General features: G+C 32.7%; 4 protein-coding genes across 5 annotated transcripts in view; 1 reads left to right on the top strand and 3 right to left on the bottom strand.

Annotated features, from left to right (window-relative positions):
* Positions 1 to 12,701, top strand: part of LOC123679277 (endoribonuclease LACTB2) — a 34,854-nt gene extending 22,153 nt beyond the window's left edge. Inside the window, exons 1-5 of one of the 2 annotated variants that reach the window (XM_045616782.1) lie at positions 4,427 to 4,688; positions 10,849 to 11,037; positions 11,636 to 11,802; positions 11,862 to 12,175; positions 12,259 to 12,701. In XM_045616782.1, the coding sequence (XP_045472738.1) occupies positions 10,916 to 11,037; positions 11,636 to 11,802; positions 11,862 to 12,175; positions 12,259 to 12,516 (861 nt within the window). In that variant the 5' untranslated portion in view covers positions 4,427 to 4,688; positions 10,849 to 10,915 and the 3' untranslated portion in view covers positions 12,517 to 12,701. Of the gene's footprint in view, positions 1 to 4,426; positions 4,689 to 10,848; positions 11,038 to 11,635; positions 11,803 to 11,861; positions 12,176 to 12,258 lie in introns of those variants that run through there. The other variant, XM_045616784.1, reaches the window with a different exon arrangement.
* Positions 1,974 to 7,144, bottom strand: LOC123679284 (protein D2-like). Its single transcript, XM_045616792.1, has 2 exons — positions 6,625 to 7,144; positions 1,974 to 2,675 (listed from the first exon to the last, which is right to left on the bottom strand). The coding sequence occupies exons 1-2, from the start codon at positions 6,700 to 6,702 to the stop codon at positions 2,130 to 2,132; spliced, it is 624 nt and encodes a 207-aa protein (XP_045472748.1). The 5' UTR covers positions 6,703 to 7,144; the 3' UTR covers positions 1,974 to 2,129.
* Positions 9,225 to 10,389, bottom strand: LOC123679282 (protein D2-like). Its single transcript, XM_045616789.1, has 2 exons — positions 10,005 to 10,389; positions 9,225 to 9,828 (listed from the first exon to the last, which is right to left on the bottom strand). Exons 1-2 carry the CDS (start codon positions 10,101 to 10,103, stop codon positions 9,289 to 9,291), a joined length of 639 nt encoding a protein of 212 aa, XP_045472745.1. The 5' UTR covers positions 10,104 to 10,389; the 3' UTR covers positions 9,225 to 9,288.
* Positions 12,702 to 13,058: 357 nt separating the features above from the next.
* Positions 13,059 to 20,012, bottom strand: LOC123679254 (mRNA-capping enzyme). Its single transcript, XM_045616746.1, has 8 exons — positions 19,653 to 20,012; positions 19,101 to 19,405; positions 17,611 to 17,799; positions 16,840 to 17,203; positions 16,042 to 16,353; positions 14,424 to 14,524; positions 14,166 to 14,356; positions 13,059 to 13,358 (listed from the first exon to the last, which is right to left on the bottom strand). The coding sequence occupies exons 1-8, from the start codon at positions 19,842 to 19,844 to the stop codon at positions 13,246 to 13,248; spliced, it is 1,767 nt and encodes a 588-aa protein (XP_045472702.1). The 5' UTR covers positions 19,845 to 20,012; the 3' UTR covers positions 13,059 to 13,245.
* Positions 20,013 to 20,476: the final 464 nt, after the last annotated feature.

Raw genomic sequence — 20,476 nt, 5'->3', positions numbered from 1 at the left:
TTAATTCAATCAAATCAGTATTTTTCGAGTTATCGGAAAACTGATATTTAGGGTGACCATAACTTCGAAACCATTACATAGCATTCAGACTACTCACCTTGAAAAATCAAGTCTCTAATGTTACTATGTTTACCGAATGAGTTACGGCACCACAGACATTGTATATTTTAAAATCCCACAAAATACTAACATTGTGACTAGATTCTGCAGGAGTAGAACAATTTTGAAAATTTTAATCGGAATTCGTTTAACAAATAACACCGGGTTCAAAGTTTCAAAACTAAGTACCTTAGTAAACGCTTATTTTGTTATTGAACCTCACATTCTTTTTATGATTAGCCTGTTCTAAAAAAAATAACGAAATATCATCTCATCCTCTGTTCTCTCTTTGACCATTTGATCACGTTTTCAGAAGCATAGCAGTAACGGAGAACACAAGGTCGCATTGCAAGATACAATGTGACCGAAAGCATGTCTTTGTTTTTGTTTTTTTATTATTATCTTTCAACTCGATCCGTTATCTCATAATGCGACAAATATAAATCGTTATTGGTTCGTCTATCAATTTGTATTTCCTCTTTTCAGTTCATTCCGTCTCGGGATGATCTTCATTCTGAAGTGTCAAATATGAAGAGATCTATTACATAATTATTAAGATCCTTGTGAGTTTGTTTAAATAATGTAGCTAGAATTCGCATGAAATTCGATACAGAAGTCAGCACAATCGATTAATTATGAAAGCAAAAAAAAATGAGTTGAAGTTTTGTATATATTATAGTATTATATTATTTTGGTGAAGCGTTCTCAACCAATTTTTATAGTGAGACCTCTTTCGGCTGTTTCCGGTGGTTCATCCTGGGATCACTGATGAAATCATTCGAGTGGCAACTCGGTGGTCCCTGCTGTATACACCTTCCACCTCCCGGAAAACACAGAAAGAAATTCAAATTCGATGTTTCGATAACTAAATTTGATGTGTCATGAATTGTGATTAATTGTTCGTTAGAATTGTTGAGAAATCCTTAAACCAATTAAAATTTTAATTACAAATAATTGATTACAATTCATTCATGAAATGTCAAATTTCGTTATAGAAACATCGAATTTTAGTTTTTTCTTTTTCCGGAAGTCACAGACTACTCCAAACAGTTAGAAATTGCGGTTTTTCCTCATTTAAAGTTCTTCCTCGACAACTCTAGAAGTATCAATTTTAGTTAAAGGGTTTGCTCAAGTAACTACCCTTGTTTTTATAAGTAGAATTGACTAAAACAATAAAAAAAAATAGGTTCTAATTTGAGAATCTTCAGTTTTGAAGAATTCGAGTTGTTCAGGTTCATGATCTTCTGATTAACACTTTATACATTTTTGGCTCAAACCGCAAACAGTCTCATAATGATATACGTTTTCCCAGAATCGAAAATAAAAAAAAGTTTTTCTCAAAAAAAAAATTTCTCTAGAAATATTTAAAAAAATGTGAGTCCTCGTCGCCAACATTTTTTCCATAAGAATCCCATTAACTCATGAACGGTTGAGTTTTTACCCAAGTTATGGCAAATTGCTGAAATTGTCATCAACTAAGCTTTCTGATAATTCAATAATAACTGGGTGTGCCATTTAAAATAAGGAAGTGGTAGTCTGTTTCCGCTTTAACCAGCAGTTGTAGAGTATGAACATATTTTAGGGAGAGAGATCATTGTATTAAAACCAAACATGCAAATTTTCAGCACAAAATTATGATTAGTTATGATTAGATCACCCTGTATAGAGGAGAGTTGGTGTTTTTAAATTGGGACACCCTGTATTGTGAAATGCTGACTTTTTGAGGGGGAAAAATTAGGAAAATTAGTGCCACATCCATTGGCAGGGTTTTTTCATTAAGTAAACCCCCTTGTTGATGATTTGAGACATTTTAAAGAAATGAATAATGAACCACCTTATGAAGCGACATTCATAAGTCAAAAACAAACAAAAAATAGGCATAATGTTGCATTTATTCAGAACAAAAATGGAACATTTTGTTATATGATACTAAACATCTTAATAGCTCTTCTCAACAATTGGAAACTCCATCCAACTACAGCCCTACTTCAACAATCAAAATAAATTAAGATAACACATTAGACATTAATCTAAGCTCTACCCTTAAACTGCTTGTGTAATTCTGGAACTGAATCATCATACTGGGCTTGGAAAAAGTTACCAGCTACTGCATTCCCCAAATTGTACTTTTCAGCGAATTTTTTCACCGAAAAATTACCTCTATTCCCATCGGTCTTGGAGTGCTTCGTTTCCTTGAAGTCGACCTTACCAGGCTGTTTGAACAGCAGGAAGATATACCTGTGAAGACCGGTGTTCTTAGGTGGCCCTGATCCCACGTACTCGTTCAATACTTCCCCTTTGGATAAATCAGAACCGGGAATATTCACCACCAACCAATGTTGGAATTCCCTATGAGTTGGGTTCTTCCTGCTCGGAGCGTCTGGATCTGACATGGATAGGGTGTAGAAGGCTTTGGGATCCGATTCGTAGGTGACTTCTGGGACTTCCCTTACGTTCTTGGGCGTCAGCTCGTTGCCAAGGTTGACTATCTGTTTGGTTTTTGGATAGTGGATCTGGAGTTTCTGTTTGGGTAAGGGTTTTATAACATCCTTGTCGATTTCGTTGCTGCTGAATGCCTGTAAAGAGAAGCAGCTATATTAATACTGGGAGACTCGAGAAATATCGTCCCAAACTTGGCCAAAATAGCCAAGGATTTTTAACAACGCCAGCATCTTCAGCTCCTGTAGAAAGACAATTTTTCAAAGCTCAATTTTTTTGATAAAGAGACATAAATTAAATCACTATAAATCATAAAGCATGAAATAAAAAATAATGAAACATTTTTTTTCTGAATATTGGGAAACCTTCAGGCTTTATTTGATTTCATAATTTTCCATCCAGGATCTAAGACACATGAGGCATCTTATAGATTTGTCGCTTAACCCATTGCGAGTTTTTGTAACTGTAAGAACAGCTCTGGAAAATTGTCTTTCAACAGGAGCTGAGGATTCTGGTGTTCATGAAAAATCCTTGGCCATTTTGGCCCAGCTTGGAATAGTTATTTATAAAACAAGTGCAGAAGGCATTGATATTCTTCCACGAGTTCAAAATTCAAAAACGAGCCACGAAGTGGCGAGTTGTTGAATGAACGAGTGGTAGAATGAGCCTTCTGTACGAGTATTATTTTCTCTAATTCATTGCATTTTAATTGAAATTAATGAAATATTTCCATAAATATCATTTAGTGATTTTTGCATTGAAAAATGATGGTTGGCAGAACTGATTTCTTTAAGGCGAATTGATGAATTGACAGATGAAGCCGTGGCGGAAAGTTCAGAGTACCAACATATAATAATAAAATATAACCATGAATATAACGTTTCTGATATATTCTCGCACGATGTGGAAGAATGAATGGAATAACCACAGAATTAGAGAAAGATATTTCTCTAATTCTGTGGTTATTCCGTTCATTCTTCCACATCTTGTAGAACAAAATCGTGCGAGAATATATCAGAAACGCACAGTTTTCATGGTTATATTTTATTATTCTATGTTGGTACTCCGAACTTTCCGCTACGGCTTTATCTGTCAATTCATCAATTTGCCTTAAAGAAATCAGTTCTGCCAACCAAAATTTTTCAATGCAAAAATCACTAAAATATATTTATGGAAATATTTCATTAATTTCAATGAAAATGCAATGAATTAGAGAAAATAATGTATAATACTCGTACAGAAGGCTCATTCAATGCCTTCTGCACTTGTATTATAAATAACTATTTTGAAACTACCAAAATCTACCAATAAATTTCATAAAAATGTGAGAAAACTACTAATAAAGTCACACTGGCGAATGCTTCAGTCTCTCGGCGCTCGGGGTACCCCCTTATTTAGTCTAAGCGCGCAGAAATATATGCCGTGCGACTGCGACGCGTGCATATCAAGCTCATATCAAGTAGCTTGATATCAAGTCAAGCAATAAATATCTAAAGTCAAGTCAAGCTCAAGTATGTACTTTTTTACAAGCTTGATATTCAAGTAAAGTAGTTGGTAAAAATGTCAAGCTACTTGGCTTGGTGAATCCCTAGTAGTTCTGCATTTTCATTGGATAAGCCTATAGCTTATACTACCTTGTTGTAGGGTAGTATTTTTCTCGAAAGATTTCCTCGCTAAATTTATAATCTCCTATTTCAAAATACCGCCAACTCTACTCGTGATCCTGGTGAAGTGCGCCTGCACCAAAACCCATATCAAAAATCATATATCAACCGGATCAATCCGGTTAAGACACTATCTTCAGGTCGTGATTTTTTGTAAACTAGAAAAAGACACAAAACAATATACGGATATAGTGGCTCGCTTCGCGCAAGATGCAGCCCAAGATTATAACGAGACGCGACCTTTAGTGTATCGACCTTTAGCTTCTTATCATGTGTGATTGTTAATTCCAAGAGCTATCGGAGATCAGCCAATAGACTTCGCGATCGCGGATGATCTGTCATGTTTTTATTTAGGCTATAGTCTCGAATTTTATATAAAATCAAATTTGTGAGTTGCACATTTCATAATCTGTGTTGCTTCAAGAAGCTCCTAACCGTTTTTATAGTGTTTTGTGTTCAACTTTTTTTTCGAGTTGATCTTCAGATGTAAGTTTATATTTTGTGTATGTTTGAAGTTTCCAATTCGCAGATATGTGGAAGTGTTGTTGAATTAATAAAGATTTCATTAGAAATGTATTGTTCGCGAATTCTGAATCGTATGAATAAATGAAGTGTATAGGTACGCTACGTGTAAAAAAGTGATCGTATAAACAATTTTTTTTTAAATAGAATTTATTACACAATACGGTGTGTGATATTAGATTCTTAAAATATTAATCAATAAAAAACGTGAATTCATTTTTTGGAAAAATTAGTTTTTTGAAAATATTAATGCAAGCTAAACTAAAAATAACATAAATAATTTTTTGGTGAGAAAATTCAATCGTCAAAAGTCGTATTCCATATTCTTTACTCAGAATAAAATTTTCGAACAAATTTTTGCATTGGCAGGCTTTTGCAATTTTATGGGTTTTTTTAAATGGATAGTAAGTATGTAGTACCATAGTATAAAAAACAAGAATTTTTTTTACTATGGTAGAACTAGATCATGGTCTCCGAGGTGGCCAGATCTTGGGATAGCTCAAAAATAAAGAAGAAGAATAGGAAACGAATTTGTTTTAAGAATTCGAAAAATCGAATGATCTAGAGGTAACTAGATTAATTCGACATTAACTCTAAACGATTTTCCAATAAGGGGTTTTATTTTGAATAACCGCTTTCTATGCAGCTGTCACTTTTTAAATTTGACAAATAAAAATTACGACATTATTAAAAATGGAACGATACGCGCTTCAACAACATTGAAATTTTTGAAATTCCCACAAAAATACAAAGTTTGGAGTCACAGTTCGCAAAACTAAAGCACTTTTGCGTAGTAAACTGGGGGAAAATTCAAACTGTTGGGACAAGTTAGTGATGTAAAGAATCGAAACCGTGTGCGTCGCTTAGAACAATTGAGAATATTGCTACAGTAGTCAGTAGTGTTGACGAAAACTCAGGTTTGTCGATTTCTCGTGGATCTTAGGAAGTAGGCTATGATTAATCATTTTTTTATGGCCGGAATTGGAAGATATTCATGTGGTTGATATTTAATTTCAACAAGACGGCGCTACGTGCCACATAAGCAACGAAACAATCGCTATTTTCAAGAAAAAATTTCCTGGCCTTGGTATTCTTCGAAGAGGTGATCACAATTGGCCACCGAGGTTTGGTGATTTAACACCTTTGGAATTTTTTCTTGGAGGTACGTGAGAGATATGGTCTATGGCAATGCTCCACTACGATTCAAAAACTCAAAGATGGAATTCGTGAAGTTATCGAGGACATACAGCCGCAAATATACTACATAATTGTTCACAGAAAATTCCATGAAAAAGATATGGTGATGTAACTATAGCCATGGTGGTCATTTGGCTTATATCGTTTTCTACCATTGATCGCATAGCTTCCTCTCTACAATGAAACAAATATTCGTTGATTTCTCTTGAAATCCACTATCAAAATGAAACCTTTCATTGGAAAACCCTTTATTACCCAAAAAAACGATATAGAAAATGCGATGATATAAAAAGCACTAACGCCACTAACATTAAATATGAATATACTTTTTCCCTTATTTTGATCATACTATGTTGCTTCTAAATTTTACTTTAAAATTGCATGAATAATCCATTCAGGAAATTGCCCAAAAAAAATTGAATAATTATGTCTGTAAACACAACATTATCGACTTATTATTCCAAATAAAGGAAATTAAATCTTACAATAACAACCAACAACTAGACATGCATTAGTCATCGAACATTAAATCTCGAATTGGTATTCCTACGTTGTTTTCTGACCTCAAAGTTATTCTCATTCGTAGTAAGACGGACAATAAATTAAACAAATGATTCGAAAAATTTTCGAACTTACATTTCGATCATGTAAGTGTAATTTTTTACAATTCTAAAGTTCATTGAATTGTTGAATTGTTACTAACCTTCTCAACATCTTCCTCAGCATAACTGAGCGAAATCAGGTAGGCTGCGATAACCGCGAAGTACACCAATGTTTTCATCGTTGTGGTTCACCTGTTTGATATGAGTTAGCACTCACTCTGTTGGTCCGAACTTTTCACTATCGTTATATAACGCGCTTGCACCAGCTCTTAAATCCCACCACCTGTTGTGTTCAAAAGATTTTTCTGCGCTTCAAAAGAACACCGTAAAAAAATTGCGGTTTCTTGAGTTCAGGGGCTTTAACCTTAAAGTAGCCTTCGCCTAAAGATCTCCAAACACCTGCAAGGTAGCTGATGCATTGATTGGGAAGAAAACGTGACAGCTATTAAGATTGATCGAAGTAACGGATGTTTTTTTGGTTGTGGCCGATAACTAATTTTAATCGTTTTGTGATATTGGAGTTGTAAATAATTAATCTTAATGCGGTAGACTGTTTGATTCGAAAAAATTTTAGAAGAACACTGACGTGAAGTCACCAAATGAAAATATTTTATCTGACATATTTCGATTAATGGAACATAGAAGTTTAAGGGATTGCTTTATTGACATTCGCGACAAATTCTATTTGTCTGATCAATAGTTTCTGAGATATTGATCTCTCCAAAAAAACTTTTTTAGATTTCCACATCTTTTCCAATTATAGTTCAGAAAATCAAAAAAATTATAGGAGAATATAATTCAGGAAAGAATAATTGGATTTCAGAATAGTTAGTTCAATTTTAGAAAAACGAAATGGAAATTCAAATTAGAAAATTAGAAATCAGGAAATCGAAGTTGTAATACAGTTTAGTGAATTGAATTTCAGAAACAATAAACTTATTTCAGAAAATCAAAATTGTATTTCAGAGGTTATTTATTCAATTTCAGATAATGTAATATATAATTCAGAACAGTACCTGTACAATAAGCAACCCAGGTATTACATTATACATAGATATGGCTATTCATTTTTATTAGGTAATTCTGAAGTATATGTAACTAATTCTGAATTCCAAATTGGCAAATTCCAATTTATGTTTTCTGAAATTTTTTTTTTCTGAATTACGTATTGCTATTCTGAAATACAAATTATCGATTGTGTTTTTGAAGTACCTAATAGGTACATCTATGTTTGTTCCTAAATTCCAGTCTGTTAATCCGATTCATAGATTTCAAAAGCAATAAATTAAAAAAATTAAAGTTCTACTCCTAAAAGTTTTTCAGTTCTGAAATTTAGGATATTTTAATCCAGAATAAAATAGTGTAAACGATGTTTTTAATTAATAAACTTCTTAGACAATTATATTCAAAGTGTGGTGCATACCACAAAGTCATGATTAATAACAATTACCATAACTATATTTTCAATTACCATTCTGGATGTATCTAGTGCAGAATTGCCTGTCTAAACGGAATCAAGATAATAATGATTTTCCTGTTTTCGCATTGAATGTCAAGGATTCACATGACCCTCATTAATATCATTGATAGAAAAAGTGTTATATAAACATACTCAGATGGGAATTTCTTATCTTAATTATTATTCTGCCAATTGCCGATAGTAATCAATTGAGATTTCCATAAATTAAATTTTCTATTCTTGAATTCACCGCCTTTCAAGAAAATGTGGAGATTATTTCTAATTACCATTTTAATTCTCTTATTTATAAAGCCGATGTTAATCCTCTATTTGTGCTGTAGAAGGTAGATATGTTTTAATGTAATAATGAGATAAGATTAAATTTGAATCATTAAACTATAGGATTTTTTATATCAAAAAGTTTACTCTTTCGAATTATTCCAAATCCCCAAAAATTTTCCTAGGAAGTCGATAACACCTGACAAATTAACATAATCCAGAAAATGCTCTTCGTTCCTAATCAAAGTATTGCCGCCACAGTATAACGATAAGATAACAATTCCAATATAGAACGCAGGTGACTACCACACATTGTTAAAAAAAAATGACGCTGAATAATTATCAACATTGAGTGATTGCTATTCACAACATATTATACAGTATTTGAGAGGAAAATGTTGATAATATTCACATATAGCTAGAATTATCGAGAAAGATTAAACTTCGATTCAATATTGGGCTAAATGTTTGTAAGAAGCAGAATTCGTAAATATAAATATTTCACTTCACTACAATGGGGAAAATTGATTATCAATATCATGAATTTCCTTTGTTTTTTTTATTCCTTATGATGAATCAGTAATAATGAATGGCCAATGTTTATTGCATGAAAAACCTGTTTTTTGTGCCTCGGTTGGAAGGTATTATTCTCCACAACAAGTGATATCAGCAGGACGGCAACACTTTTCATACCGCCCGAGAAATATTGATGAAACAATTGAGACGTAGCACAATTTCCTTTTGTTGTCATAAATTGGCAGCAATATTCTTGCAATTTGACACCTGTGGGCTTTGGGGTTTTTTAAAGTAGGCTTATGCCAATAAATTTTTACTCAATATCTTCATAATAAAAAAAAATTAGTTATGTCTAACACATCGACATTTTTAATACCATTTTAATTTCTTGAAAGACTATTCGGCAATTGATTACCTGTATGTTGATGATGAAATAAAAACAATACGTTTCAATTCAGTATATTTTAATCTAATCAAACTACATAGAAAATAAGATTGTCACTACTATTGCTTAGTGATGATGCCTTAAAAGTTCATTTCTGAAACTATCGTCGTGCTTCAACTGGAAAAAATTCCCAGCGATAGGCCTGCCAAGTCTGTACTTCATGGAGAATTTCACTGATGAAAATCCTATTCTGTGGTGAAAACTGTGAAAGGCTGATTGGAATCTATCGCTGAAAACCTGCTTCTGATGTTGCTTGAACAAAAGTACTACATATCTGTGCGAGCTACCTTTTTTCCAAGGCGCGTGCGCAGAATACTCAGCAATAGTCTCTCCTTTCTGTAATTTCGATCCAGGGATGTTCACCACTTTCCAAATCAGTAGTTCCCCGAAAAACGGTTTTTCCCTGGTTGGGGAATCTACGTCGATCATAATCAGAGTGTAATGCGCTTCAGGTTCCGCCTCAAAGATCACATTTGGAGCTTTGAGAACCTTATCAAAGCTCAATTCCGTTCCCAAATTTACTTTGGTGTCTGTATCATAATGCACGATGAGTTTGTTTGGTGGTAGATGTGGCAACTTTGTGTCTATTCCGTGGTTTATGAACGCCTGAAAAAAAAAATTGATTGTAGATGTGTTTCTACTATTTTTTACCACTCCACAGTTTATTATTATTCTTCAAAATACGAAAATCGAATAGAAAAAAAACGAAAAAGTTTTGTTGCTTTAAAAAAAAATGATAGCTGAATTTCCATTTGCTTTGTTACTTGTAAAGATTTACCTACTTCTTGCACTGCTGTTAGGTTTTCCTTGTTATCCAATCCATTTTCTACAAGATTAGCGAAAGCCACCCCAAAAATTGATATAAAAATTATAACCTTCATTTCACCACAGCAATTTCACTGATACAAATATTCTTTCGATCCATGATTTATAGGAAAAGTTCAAGCATACTATTAAATCATCATTAGTTTTTTAGATACCATTTTTATTTTGAAATTCCGTGGGATATAACTAATTCGTTGAAACCTTTTTCATACCTACATTGCAAATGCAAATTAATAGCTTCCTGCAATTTTTATTAAAATTGGTCATATATGAGATCAAGTGTAAGTGTCATCAATGTGAGCAATGAATCAGAACAATTTTTTCAAGGAATATGAAATAAAATAGAGCAATATCTGTTAGGAGAACGACCGCTCAAAAACACTTTTGAATTCTGATTGATAAAAAATATGTTTCTTTCATCTATTTTTCCAATTTGACAATCTCGGAATATCGGATTTCCGAAAAGGTTATCGTATGCAATTTCACATATCATGATCCTTTCTTCTCCTATCTAAATTTCACGGGATTTCCAATACATTTACAAAGTTTTTCGATTGGTAATTTTGTTCAAGTGCTGGTTTTATAAAAAATTTTAACTATCTATACCAACATTGTAATGGATAGTACTTTGAAATTGAATAATCCACATAAGCCTGAGAAAATTAAAAACGCTCTTTGTATTTCTCCGTGAAGCGGAGAAAAGCAGTAAAGATAAATATCAAGTACATTTGTGGTTCTGTTCATTCTCTAACTCATGCATACTTTCATTTATTTGTTTTCTGATAATATAATATTTTACAGTCTGATAATTGGAGTGTCCTCGTGATCAAGGTGTCAGTGTCATACGCGGAATTGACACAAAGTAAAAATGGCAGCAGTCATACCAGCAGTAACTAAAATATCTCCAAGGATCATAAGAATTCTAGGATGCAACCCTGGCACAATGACATTGCAAGGAACCAATACTTACATCGTTGGAACAGGAAAAAGGTACTTTCAGTAACTAAGAGATGAGAATAAGCGATAAAATATTCTAAATTTGACATTATAGTAGGATATCTTAAAGGACAGATTTAGAATTGAACCACTATATTTTTATTAATCGAAACAGACAAACATAAAAAGCATATATAAAGAATATAGTCATTCCAAAATACTAGCTAATTTACCTTGCGCATTCAAATAGCTAACCAGTAAATAAATATATTTTGGACATATATTAGAGTGCTGGCAAGTTGATACCTTAAGCTGTAATATCAATGTGTTAGAAAAAGATGCATATAGTAGCCGAATGTCAAACGGAGAACGAAAACGTTTTCCCCATTTCCCTTCCATAAATATGGGTCCAATTAGCAAAAATTTATCTGGGGGGGCCGCCCTACGTCTACTTCCCTTCTCTCAAAGCGATGTTGAAAGGAGAATTGTCCTAATTACCGGATCTAACATATTTATTTAACTAATGATATCTTATATATCTATTCCTGGCATTGGAAATCTATAAAATCAAAACGTTTTGTTGCAAAAACTGTATACACACTTTAAACAAACCAATAGTGACAATAAATGTTTCAATTATTTGATTTTTCAGGCGCATCCTTATCGATACTGGAGATTCTGATGTTCCACAATACTTGAACCATTTGAAGAGTGTTCTAAAACATGAAAAGATTGATTTAGCTCATATTTTGATAACTCATTGGCATCATGACCATATTGGTGGTCTATGCGATGTAATGTCTATCGAGGGTAAAACAGGTAATATTATTTGGTTGAAATGCTTAATATAAATATATTCCAATTTGACGATTTTGCAGCTAACACCCAAGTATGGAAATTTCCTACAACTGAAGAGAAAGACTTAAATACTAACATAGAAATCGAAAATTTAACTGAAAACCAAGAATTTAGTGTTGAGGGCGCAACTTTGCGTGTGGTTCACACACCAGGACACACTGCAGACCATGTTGTGCTCCACCTTCTTGAAGATAATGCCATCTTCAGTGGAGATTGTATATTAGGAGAGGGAACTACCGTCTTCGAAAATTTGTATGATTTCATGAGATCGTTGAATAAGTTGTTAGAATTAAAACCAGCCGTAATTTACCCTGGACATGGAAATGTTATCCATGTAAGTAATAATGAACAAAATGCTATTTTTTTTCAATCAGAGTACATACTCGTAGAATATAAAAAAATATTTTTTAATTTCAGAATCCCTCACAAACTATTGAGTACTATATTTCTCATAGAATGGAGAGAGAAACTCAAATAATGGAAACACTCAATAACAATAGACAGAAAGCATTTTCTGAAAGTGAATTAGTCAAAATCATTTACATGGATACTCCCGAAAAACTCCACAAAGCTGCTGAACAAACCTTAAAACATCATTTGCAGAAGCTTTTGCAAGAAAACAAAGTCGTAATGGAAGACAACAAATGGAGACTAAATGATAATTTTCTTGATTGAGAGTATAATCCCATTGTGATTTAAATAAGGCTGCTGAATAACTTTATTAAGTATTTTAATTTATATTGTAAGATTATGGCTTTAAGGTGTCTACTGTTATGAGTTTAGTTATATTTGTTAGGAGTATTTACATAATGCAGTGATTTTTTAACTGCTTTTTTATATTAAATATTTAAATTTAATAATCGAGTTCATTTCTTTTGTTCCTAATTGAAAGATACATTTACCCAACTTATCTGTTTGAGGATTTCTGTAATTATATTTTGGTATCAAAGAATGACATTGTTCTATAGGATTTGTTGAGTTTTTCACTAGAAAGTGATTATCGTGAAGTAAAATAATGTTTTTTTCACAAACTTTTTCAACGCACCAAATTTCATATGAAATACAAAATTTTGATCAGATTGAGAGTAATTCATTGATCAATAACAGGAAGCAGTCTTCTTCAAAATTCTATGGATCCAGAAGAGGCACAGAAACTTGAAGAGAGCACAGATCAATTCTTGACAGAATCTATCATAGATCAATAATAAAACTATAACTTCGAATGACAATTTATTCTTCTTCTTCTTAATGATAATTAATTATTACATCATGCAAGCTTTGTACAATTCAATGTCTTACCTTCTACAATAATAATTGTAAAAGGTAATGACAAAAAGAAATAATATATACAGATGATTTGTATGAAGAGTAAAGGAATAAATAAGTTTTGATGACATGACCTGGTCATCTCTTTATCTTTTTATTTGGAGGTGGCATAATTTTCCTATCATACAAATAATGGATGTATTCCAATAAAGCTTCTTTAGTGAGAGGTTTTCGTATACTCTGACAAACAGCTGAAATGAAAATATTTTATTATAAAAAAAAAGTTGAGAAAGGCTCGTAAATCAAGAAAAATTGCGCGCTTGTTAAATTAATATTCATGTAATTTTTCCGGAAATTTAGCATGCAGATTTTAGCTTCACTATACTAGGTTCCGAAATTCAGCCAAAAAAGTTAAAATTGCTGTGATGATAGCCAACGTTCGAAAAGGACAAGGCACATGAAGAAGAAGAAACTTAATAAAGTCAAAACTTCTTGATCATAGAAGAAAAGCAGTTTGCATTCAAATCTGTCCATTGTGGAATCAATTGATCTCACTGTTGAAATTTACAAGTTTTCTAATAAATGCTGTTTTCTTTGTGAACTCTGTCCTTTTTATATCTTCTTGCATCCTGGCATTTCTCTTTTATTTCCTCAAAATAACCGAAAAATTTTTACACAACTTAGTTCTACGAAAGATATTCAGATAGAAAGCAGATCAGGAAATTTGTATTATTGTTTTCTCGAGCAGAAGCTGAATTTTTGGATAATTTCCTTTTTGATGATTTTTATTTACACACAAAATATTAGTGAATTCTGACATAAATTGTATTATCTGATTTTTTCAAATCTACAATCACATAAAAATATTGAATTGAATTTTGTTTATTATATTTCCGATACCTGGACATAATCGATTTTGGCCTCGAATTCTAAATCAGTGAATTGAATCTAATCGTTTGAGACTCTTCTCGGCTCAAAATTCGAAAGTTACCAACATTCCGATAAAAGACCACCCTTTTTCAGAAACAAGCGAGCAAAAATAGCAATATTATACTTACAATAAGCAGTATCATAGCTGTTTGGAAATGATTTATCAGTTCTCTCTCTCATAAACACCCATTGATTGTTCTGATATTTGCATTCAATAATTTTACCATCGAGATCTTTCAATTCCTTATTATACTTCATACTGTCGAAAGGTTCACTCAATTGTCCTACAAAAAGCTGAATTTTTCTGCAGGGTACACAGCTGTGAAAATGAAAAATAAAAGTTATTCAATGAAATTCACGAAAAAAACATGAATCTTCACACTTACCCTTCTCTTTGTTCTCTAACAATTTTCATCTTAAAGTCAACAGAATTCAACTCAGTTGGTTTCCATTTCAACACACTATCACATCGACCAGCAACATAGGGCTGAAAAAATATTGCTCATTAGAAATAATATTGATTCATTTTATGTAATGAAGATCTTCCATTCAAAATTTAAGAAAATCAATGAAGGGTATTTTTTTTAGAGCTATAGAACTTTAAATTTCAATAAAACAACGATGGATCATTCGACTGACATGAATTTTATTTATCCGCAAGATAATCTTGTGGCATTACATTTTAAATATGATTTTTGGCATATGACCGCCACAGCTGACTCGGATGTAGTCCAATCTGGACGTCCAATTTTCGATGACTTTTTCCAACATTTGTGGCCTTATATCGGCAATAACACGGCGAATGTTGTCTTCCAAATGGTCAAGGGTTTGTGGCTTATCCGCATAGACCAATGACTTTACATAGCCCCACAGAAAGTAGTCTAGCGGTGTTAAATCACAAGATCTTGGAGGCCATTTCACAGGTCCAAAACGTGATTTTAGGCTGCCAACAAACGTGTCTTTCAATAAATCGATTGTGGCACGAGCTGTGTGACATGTTGCGCCGTCTTGTTGGAACCACAGCTCCTGGACATTATGGTTGTTCAATTCAGGAATGAAAAAGTTAGTAATCATGGCTCTATACTGATCACCATTGACTGTAACGTTCTGGCCATCATTGTTTTTGAAGAAGTAGAGACCAATGACTCCACCAGCCCATAAAGCGCACCAAACAGTCAGTTTTTCTGGATGTAACGGTGTTTCGACATACACTTGAGGATAAGCTTCACTCCAAATGCGGCAGTTTTGTTTGTTGACGTAGTCATTCAACCAGAAGTGCGCTTCATCGCTAAACAACATAAAATGGACGTAGTGCGCGATACGTATTCCGCACAGAACCATTATTTTAGAAATAAAATTGCACTATTTGCAAGCGTTGTTCAGGCGTGAGTCTATTCATGATGAATTGCAAAACCAAACTGAGAATAAATCACTTGGCAGCTGTTAAATCGGTCGCCATCTTGAACAGTAATGCCAACTTAAAGTTACATACCTCGAAAAAAAAACACCCGTTACTTTCAATTCTAGATGGAAATTAAGTTGAGACCTAGATGTAGAAATTAAGTGACATTTCACAGGCTTATAGTTCATGTTTTTTTTTACAAAACCAGTTTCAGTTTTATTTTGTAATCTTAATCAGGACTCAAACTACCAAAATATGATTCAAAAATAAAAAAACAGATAAATTCACAAGTGACTAAACACTTTCTGCATTATGATTTCTCAAAATAGAAAACTCAACTAACATTTTTTCTTTGTTTGGTTTCGTAGACAGGAATTCGAATTTTGGAAATGATGTGTTTTAGTTCTCGTTCTTTCAATTTTAGAGCCCTGATGAAGATAAAGATGAAACTAGTCTTGTTTTCAAACAAGTTAGTTCTGTAAGGAAAAACCTTTAAAAAGTCACTTAATTTCTACACATAGATCTCATCATCATTTATCGTATATAAAAATATTTTTTAACTATGCATACAATCCATTAATACAAATAATGCATGTACTCACATCTTCTGCAGGTTGGAAAATCAGTCCGTCAGGTTCATGAGATAGAGAGGCTGCGAATTTTGGACCTAACAAATTTTCAGCTTGGAATATTTCCCAGAATTCCTTTTTTCTAACACTAAATGGTTCATTGGCTCTATTTATCAAACCTTTTTCCATTGCAGTTTTTCTTGAAATAATAATCTCTTTCTCAATACAAAGCAATCTAACTGAGCGAAAAGAAGTCTTGCCAACCTCCTGACCCATGAATTGAATAATATCATACACCAAATATCTAGGTATGTCTTCTCCATTCACTTTGTCAATTACCATTTCCTGAGAAACAACACAAATTAGATACTTTTAGCCATCTCAAGGAGCACAAGCGTTATACAAATTATCAATTATTCTACATGAAACAAAGTCCGGTCAGTTACATAAATTTATAAATCAAGAGCAGTTGAATTTTAATTTTTTTTTATTTTTTGGATTCATCTATCAAAACGATAAGAACATGTAAATGATGGAAATTCAATATCAAATGAAACTTCATTAATTTCCACAAACATTTCAATCTCAACAACAATTGTTTCGCCTTTTTCAGATTAATTTTAAATTTTAAATAAACCTGAAGAACCAGTGTTGGCAAAACTATTTTTGGGAATATTAAAAGCTCTGGTTGTTGAAAACGTGTCTTGTTTCGGAACAAAAATCAAAGTGGATAAAAAAATCTTACTTCTTGAGGATCATCGTTAGCGAATGCCAGTTGCATTTTCAATTGATAATTCGATAAACAATTCTTTACTATGAATGTTGACTTACCCCATCGACCAAAGTGTCTCGCAAATGATCCCTCAAATTTTTGCGAAACGGGAATGACAAATCTGACACTTTGTAGACATTGTTGTCTCTGTCAAAGAAGTACACCTCATCTTTACCATCAATCAGCATCAAATACCTCATCCCATCCGCTTTCCAAGACACCATATATGGTTTTTCCTTCAATAAATGAAGGTTTTCATTACTCATTGTTACCGGTTGGGAACCAGGAAATTCATTTCTTTTCCATTCGCACATTCTTTGGACCTTCTTCTGGAGATCTAACATTTTAGGGTATTCCCTGAATACAGTAACTCCTGGGACACCTTCCATAAATTTGGGCTCTTGTTTTTTCTTGTTACTCGACCTTCAAATCGAGAGGGAACAATTGAATACAAAACAACACCATTCAAATTATTATTATTACAATATGTACACCTGTATAAATGAAATTTCTCAATATATAATGCATAAAATCTATCAAAAATAAAAGCACAAGAGTTTTTTATTATTGCAATGCAAACAGGGATAGATTCATTATCAGTTCGGTTTCAAACAAAGTGCCCCAACATGCTCAGAATCATTGAGTACAGTTCAAAGGCAACTTTTTCAAACACACTTTTCTGTCGCCATGCCACAAAGCAGAACTCAACCTGGCAATTCGATAGCGCATTGGCAACTTAACACATATAAGTGTGTCTTTGCCTTAATACTCTATTTGGAGTTACCCCTCTGAATTATGATTGTATTTTTACTTGTATGTCAAAAACTCACCTTCCAGATGAAGTAGATGCCATGTTGTTGCCTTGTTCTGTTCTGTTATCGCTAAATTCTGTTCCATTTGTATCGTTTTCTTCTTCAGCTTCCCAATCAGGTCGGTCTGGTGGTGGAGGAGCATCTTCAATGCTGTCATATCTCCTATATAATTCTTCAATATAATCGGCTTTATATATACCAGGTGGTCTGGAAAAATTGGGAGTTATGATTCACAAGAATGAACAACTATAATCAAATAAAAAATTAAATATTCATAATACTTTATTCATTTCTATAACAATCTGGATCCTTCTGAATACAGATATGTACAAAACATTTAAAAATTCCAGTTGAATCAAACTGATATTTTGAGAACTTTATTTCTCTATTTCAGTATCGTAATGAGGTCATTACAGTTCTAAAAACAGTGCTGTAATTAACTCATTACACCATCGTTATCAAGTTATATTTTTCTTTTTTTGTGGTTGTCTCTACTGCCTTCCAATCCTATCAAATTTCAACAAACGTCAATAATTGTCAACATAATGTATAATTTGGATATAGTCAAATGATTTGCAGCATTATTCGCAATTTCTCTTAATTCAGGTGGTGTTAAATCGATTTCCTCTCCCATAATTCATGAATTTAATGCGTTATTTTCAATTATTTGAAAATTCAAAATGTACGATTCAAATTCCGTAATCTGTCAATTTTCGTAACAGTCACCAACTGCCAAGATACAATACAAAAGTCACTAGGATGTAAAATTTGAATTTTTCATTGAATTTCGACAATATTTCACAAAGCTTGACTGAAATAGAGAAAATATCGTCTAATACTCGTTGCGGAAGGCAATTCCAACACTCTTGCGTTCGAAAACTCGCTCCTTCATCGCTCGTTTTCGAATTTCGCATTCGTGTTGGGATAGGAGCCCATTCTGCAACTTGTTTTAGAATATACTATTTTGAAATCATTTAATATTAACTAAGTTGTGGCAAATATTTGTTTGACTCTTGAATAAATTAAAAAATATCCCGAGGTTTCAAATGAAAATAACATCAACAAAGAAGATCGATTTATTCAAGAAGACATAATTGTTTCCAAGTCTAACGAAGATAGACTCTTCTTTTGGTGCCATGTCTTTCTCTTTGCAAATACTTGTAAAACTTCTGAAATACTTATCTAATTATAATGAAATTTTGTATAAGTACATTCTAAGTGGTCTGATACAAAATTCAGATGATTTAGACGATTTCAAGTCCAATTTGGTGCTAATCATAATGGCGTAAGTCAAAATCTCCAACTGGTATTATTCAAAATCATATTGGCAGTCGACTTCAAATTGACAAAAAACAAAATCAAATTGGCACTTGTCAATTTCAAGTTGACATTACATAAAATGTAATTAGCGAAATTTATTGAATTTGGGAATATTCATAGAAAATTATTGTCCTCCAAATTTTCCTATGTAGGTGGAATAAATTTTTATAGAATTTTAAAATACTTACCTAGCTTTTGCAAACATATCTAGGGCAATTTCTACACTGCAGTCACATTTTAATACCAAATATGAAGCTATCAAAAATCCAGTTCTATTAAACCCATGTGTACAATGAACTCCAATAATTTCCAAGGGTTTTTTAGATATGAAATCATGAACTATGTTAACAAAAGTTGTAGTTTGCTCAGGTGAGGGACATTCACCATGCCCTCGGCAATTAAGCTTCATATATTTACAGTCTCTTGATTCTATCTCCTTCTTATCATAAAACCTCTTAGTATTTGTTAGATCTATCCATAATCCAAGTTTAACCTAAGAAAAAATTATTCATAAGAATATCAAACATGAAATGAAAATAAAAATAATTGTAACTTGTATGTATAAATTTCGTATATGAAATTTCGAAAGCCTTAAAAAAGGAACAGTTTTGTTCTACAATGTTGGCTTGAAGGAGTTTGTAAAGGAGAAAAATATTGTCCTATTCCCTACATTTGCTTTTCTATTATATTATAATGGACGAAGAGAACTATAATGGTTCATATGTAGATATAATCAATACCTTATTTGTTCGACATGCATCAAATACCATGCTTGGAGCAAATCTACATTTTGGAGGTACATCATCATCAAATCTTGAAGATAATGGTGTCTTGAATGCCATAAATTTCTTTATAATCAATTGATCTGCTTTTCTAGGGCAATACATCCATCGATCTGGTACAGGACCTGGACTATTTCCGTACTTACTCATTGTTTAATGAGGATTTGCGAACAGGATATGAAATAGATGAAACTTTATCTATACTCTACCCATTGATTTATTTTATACGGCCAATGTTGTCCAAAGATTAAAATACATTAATTATTAATTCAACAATATCTGTTCACAGACTTCTTTCTAGTCTTTGATCTGTCGACTGTCACTGACAACTGAAAGATATTTTCCAGTAACCTAAAAATTCATTTTTTCTTCTTCTTCTGGAAATTATCTTCTTTGTGAATTTAGTTTTTGGACAACGATATATTAATTATGAGGTTTAAAATATGAAATTCACATTTGCAGCAAGCTTAGCGGGGCCAAGATGAATAAATGAAATTTTGCAGATGTATTTTCCAAATAGAGTAGTCCTAGAAATCATATTTTTACTCAGCCCTACATGTATTCTTTTCTTTTACAGATTGAGCTAATGCACTCCTGCCCTTTCGGTGTTTGAACCATAGAACTTAATGATGGAGTTCTGTGGTGCTAACATCGAAAAGACAGGATTGTATTAGCCCATTGTGAAACTAAACCATTAATGCTTATAACTTTTTAGTTTTTACCTGAGCGGAATCCCAATGTTAAACATAGAAGTTCTTTGGATTATATATTTATTTGGAATT

Source organism: Harmonia axyridis, chromosome 4 (genome assembly GCF_914767665.1).
Source record: "Harmonia axyridis chromosome 4, icHarAxyr1.1, whole genome shotgun sequence".
Taxonomy (NCBI): Eukaryota; Metazoa; Arthropoda; class Insecta; order Coleoptera; family Coccinellidae; genus Harmonia; species Harmonia axyridis.
This window is presented reverse-complemented; position numbering and strand designations above follow the sequence as displayed.

Bases quoted from the DNA above. Each gene is read 5' to 3' on its own strand.
- LOC123679282 (XM_045616789.1), bottom strand. From the start codon at position 10,103: ATGAAGGTTATAATTTTTATATCAATTTTTGGGGTGGCTTTCGCTAAT. The intron at 9,829-10,004 runs GTAGGTAAATCT...TTTTTTTTTCAG, and splicing joins ACCTAACAGCAGTGCAAGAA to GCGTTCATAAACCACGGAAT.
- LOC123679284 (XM_045616792.1), bottom strand. From the start codon at position 6,702: ATGAAAACATTGGTGTACTTCGCGGTTATCGCAGCCTACCTGATTTCG. The intron at 2,676-6,624 runs GTTAGTAACAAT...TTCTCTTTACAG, and splicing joins CTGAGGAAGATGTTGAGAAG to GCATTCAGCAGCAACGAAAT.
- LOC123679254 (XM_045616746.1), bottom strand. From the start codon at position 19,844: ATGAGTAAGTACGGAAATAGTCCAGGTCCTGTACCAGATCGATGGATG. The intron at 17,204-17,610 runs GTGAGTTTTTGA...CTCGATTTGAAG, and splicing joins GCATCTACTTCATCTGGAAG to GTCGAGTAACAAGAAAAAAC. The intron at 14,357-14,423 runs GTAAGTGTGAAG...TCATTTTCACAG, and splicing joins GTTAGAGAACAAAGAGAAGG to CTGTGTACCCTGCAGAAAAA.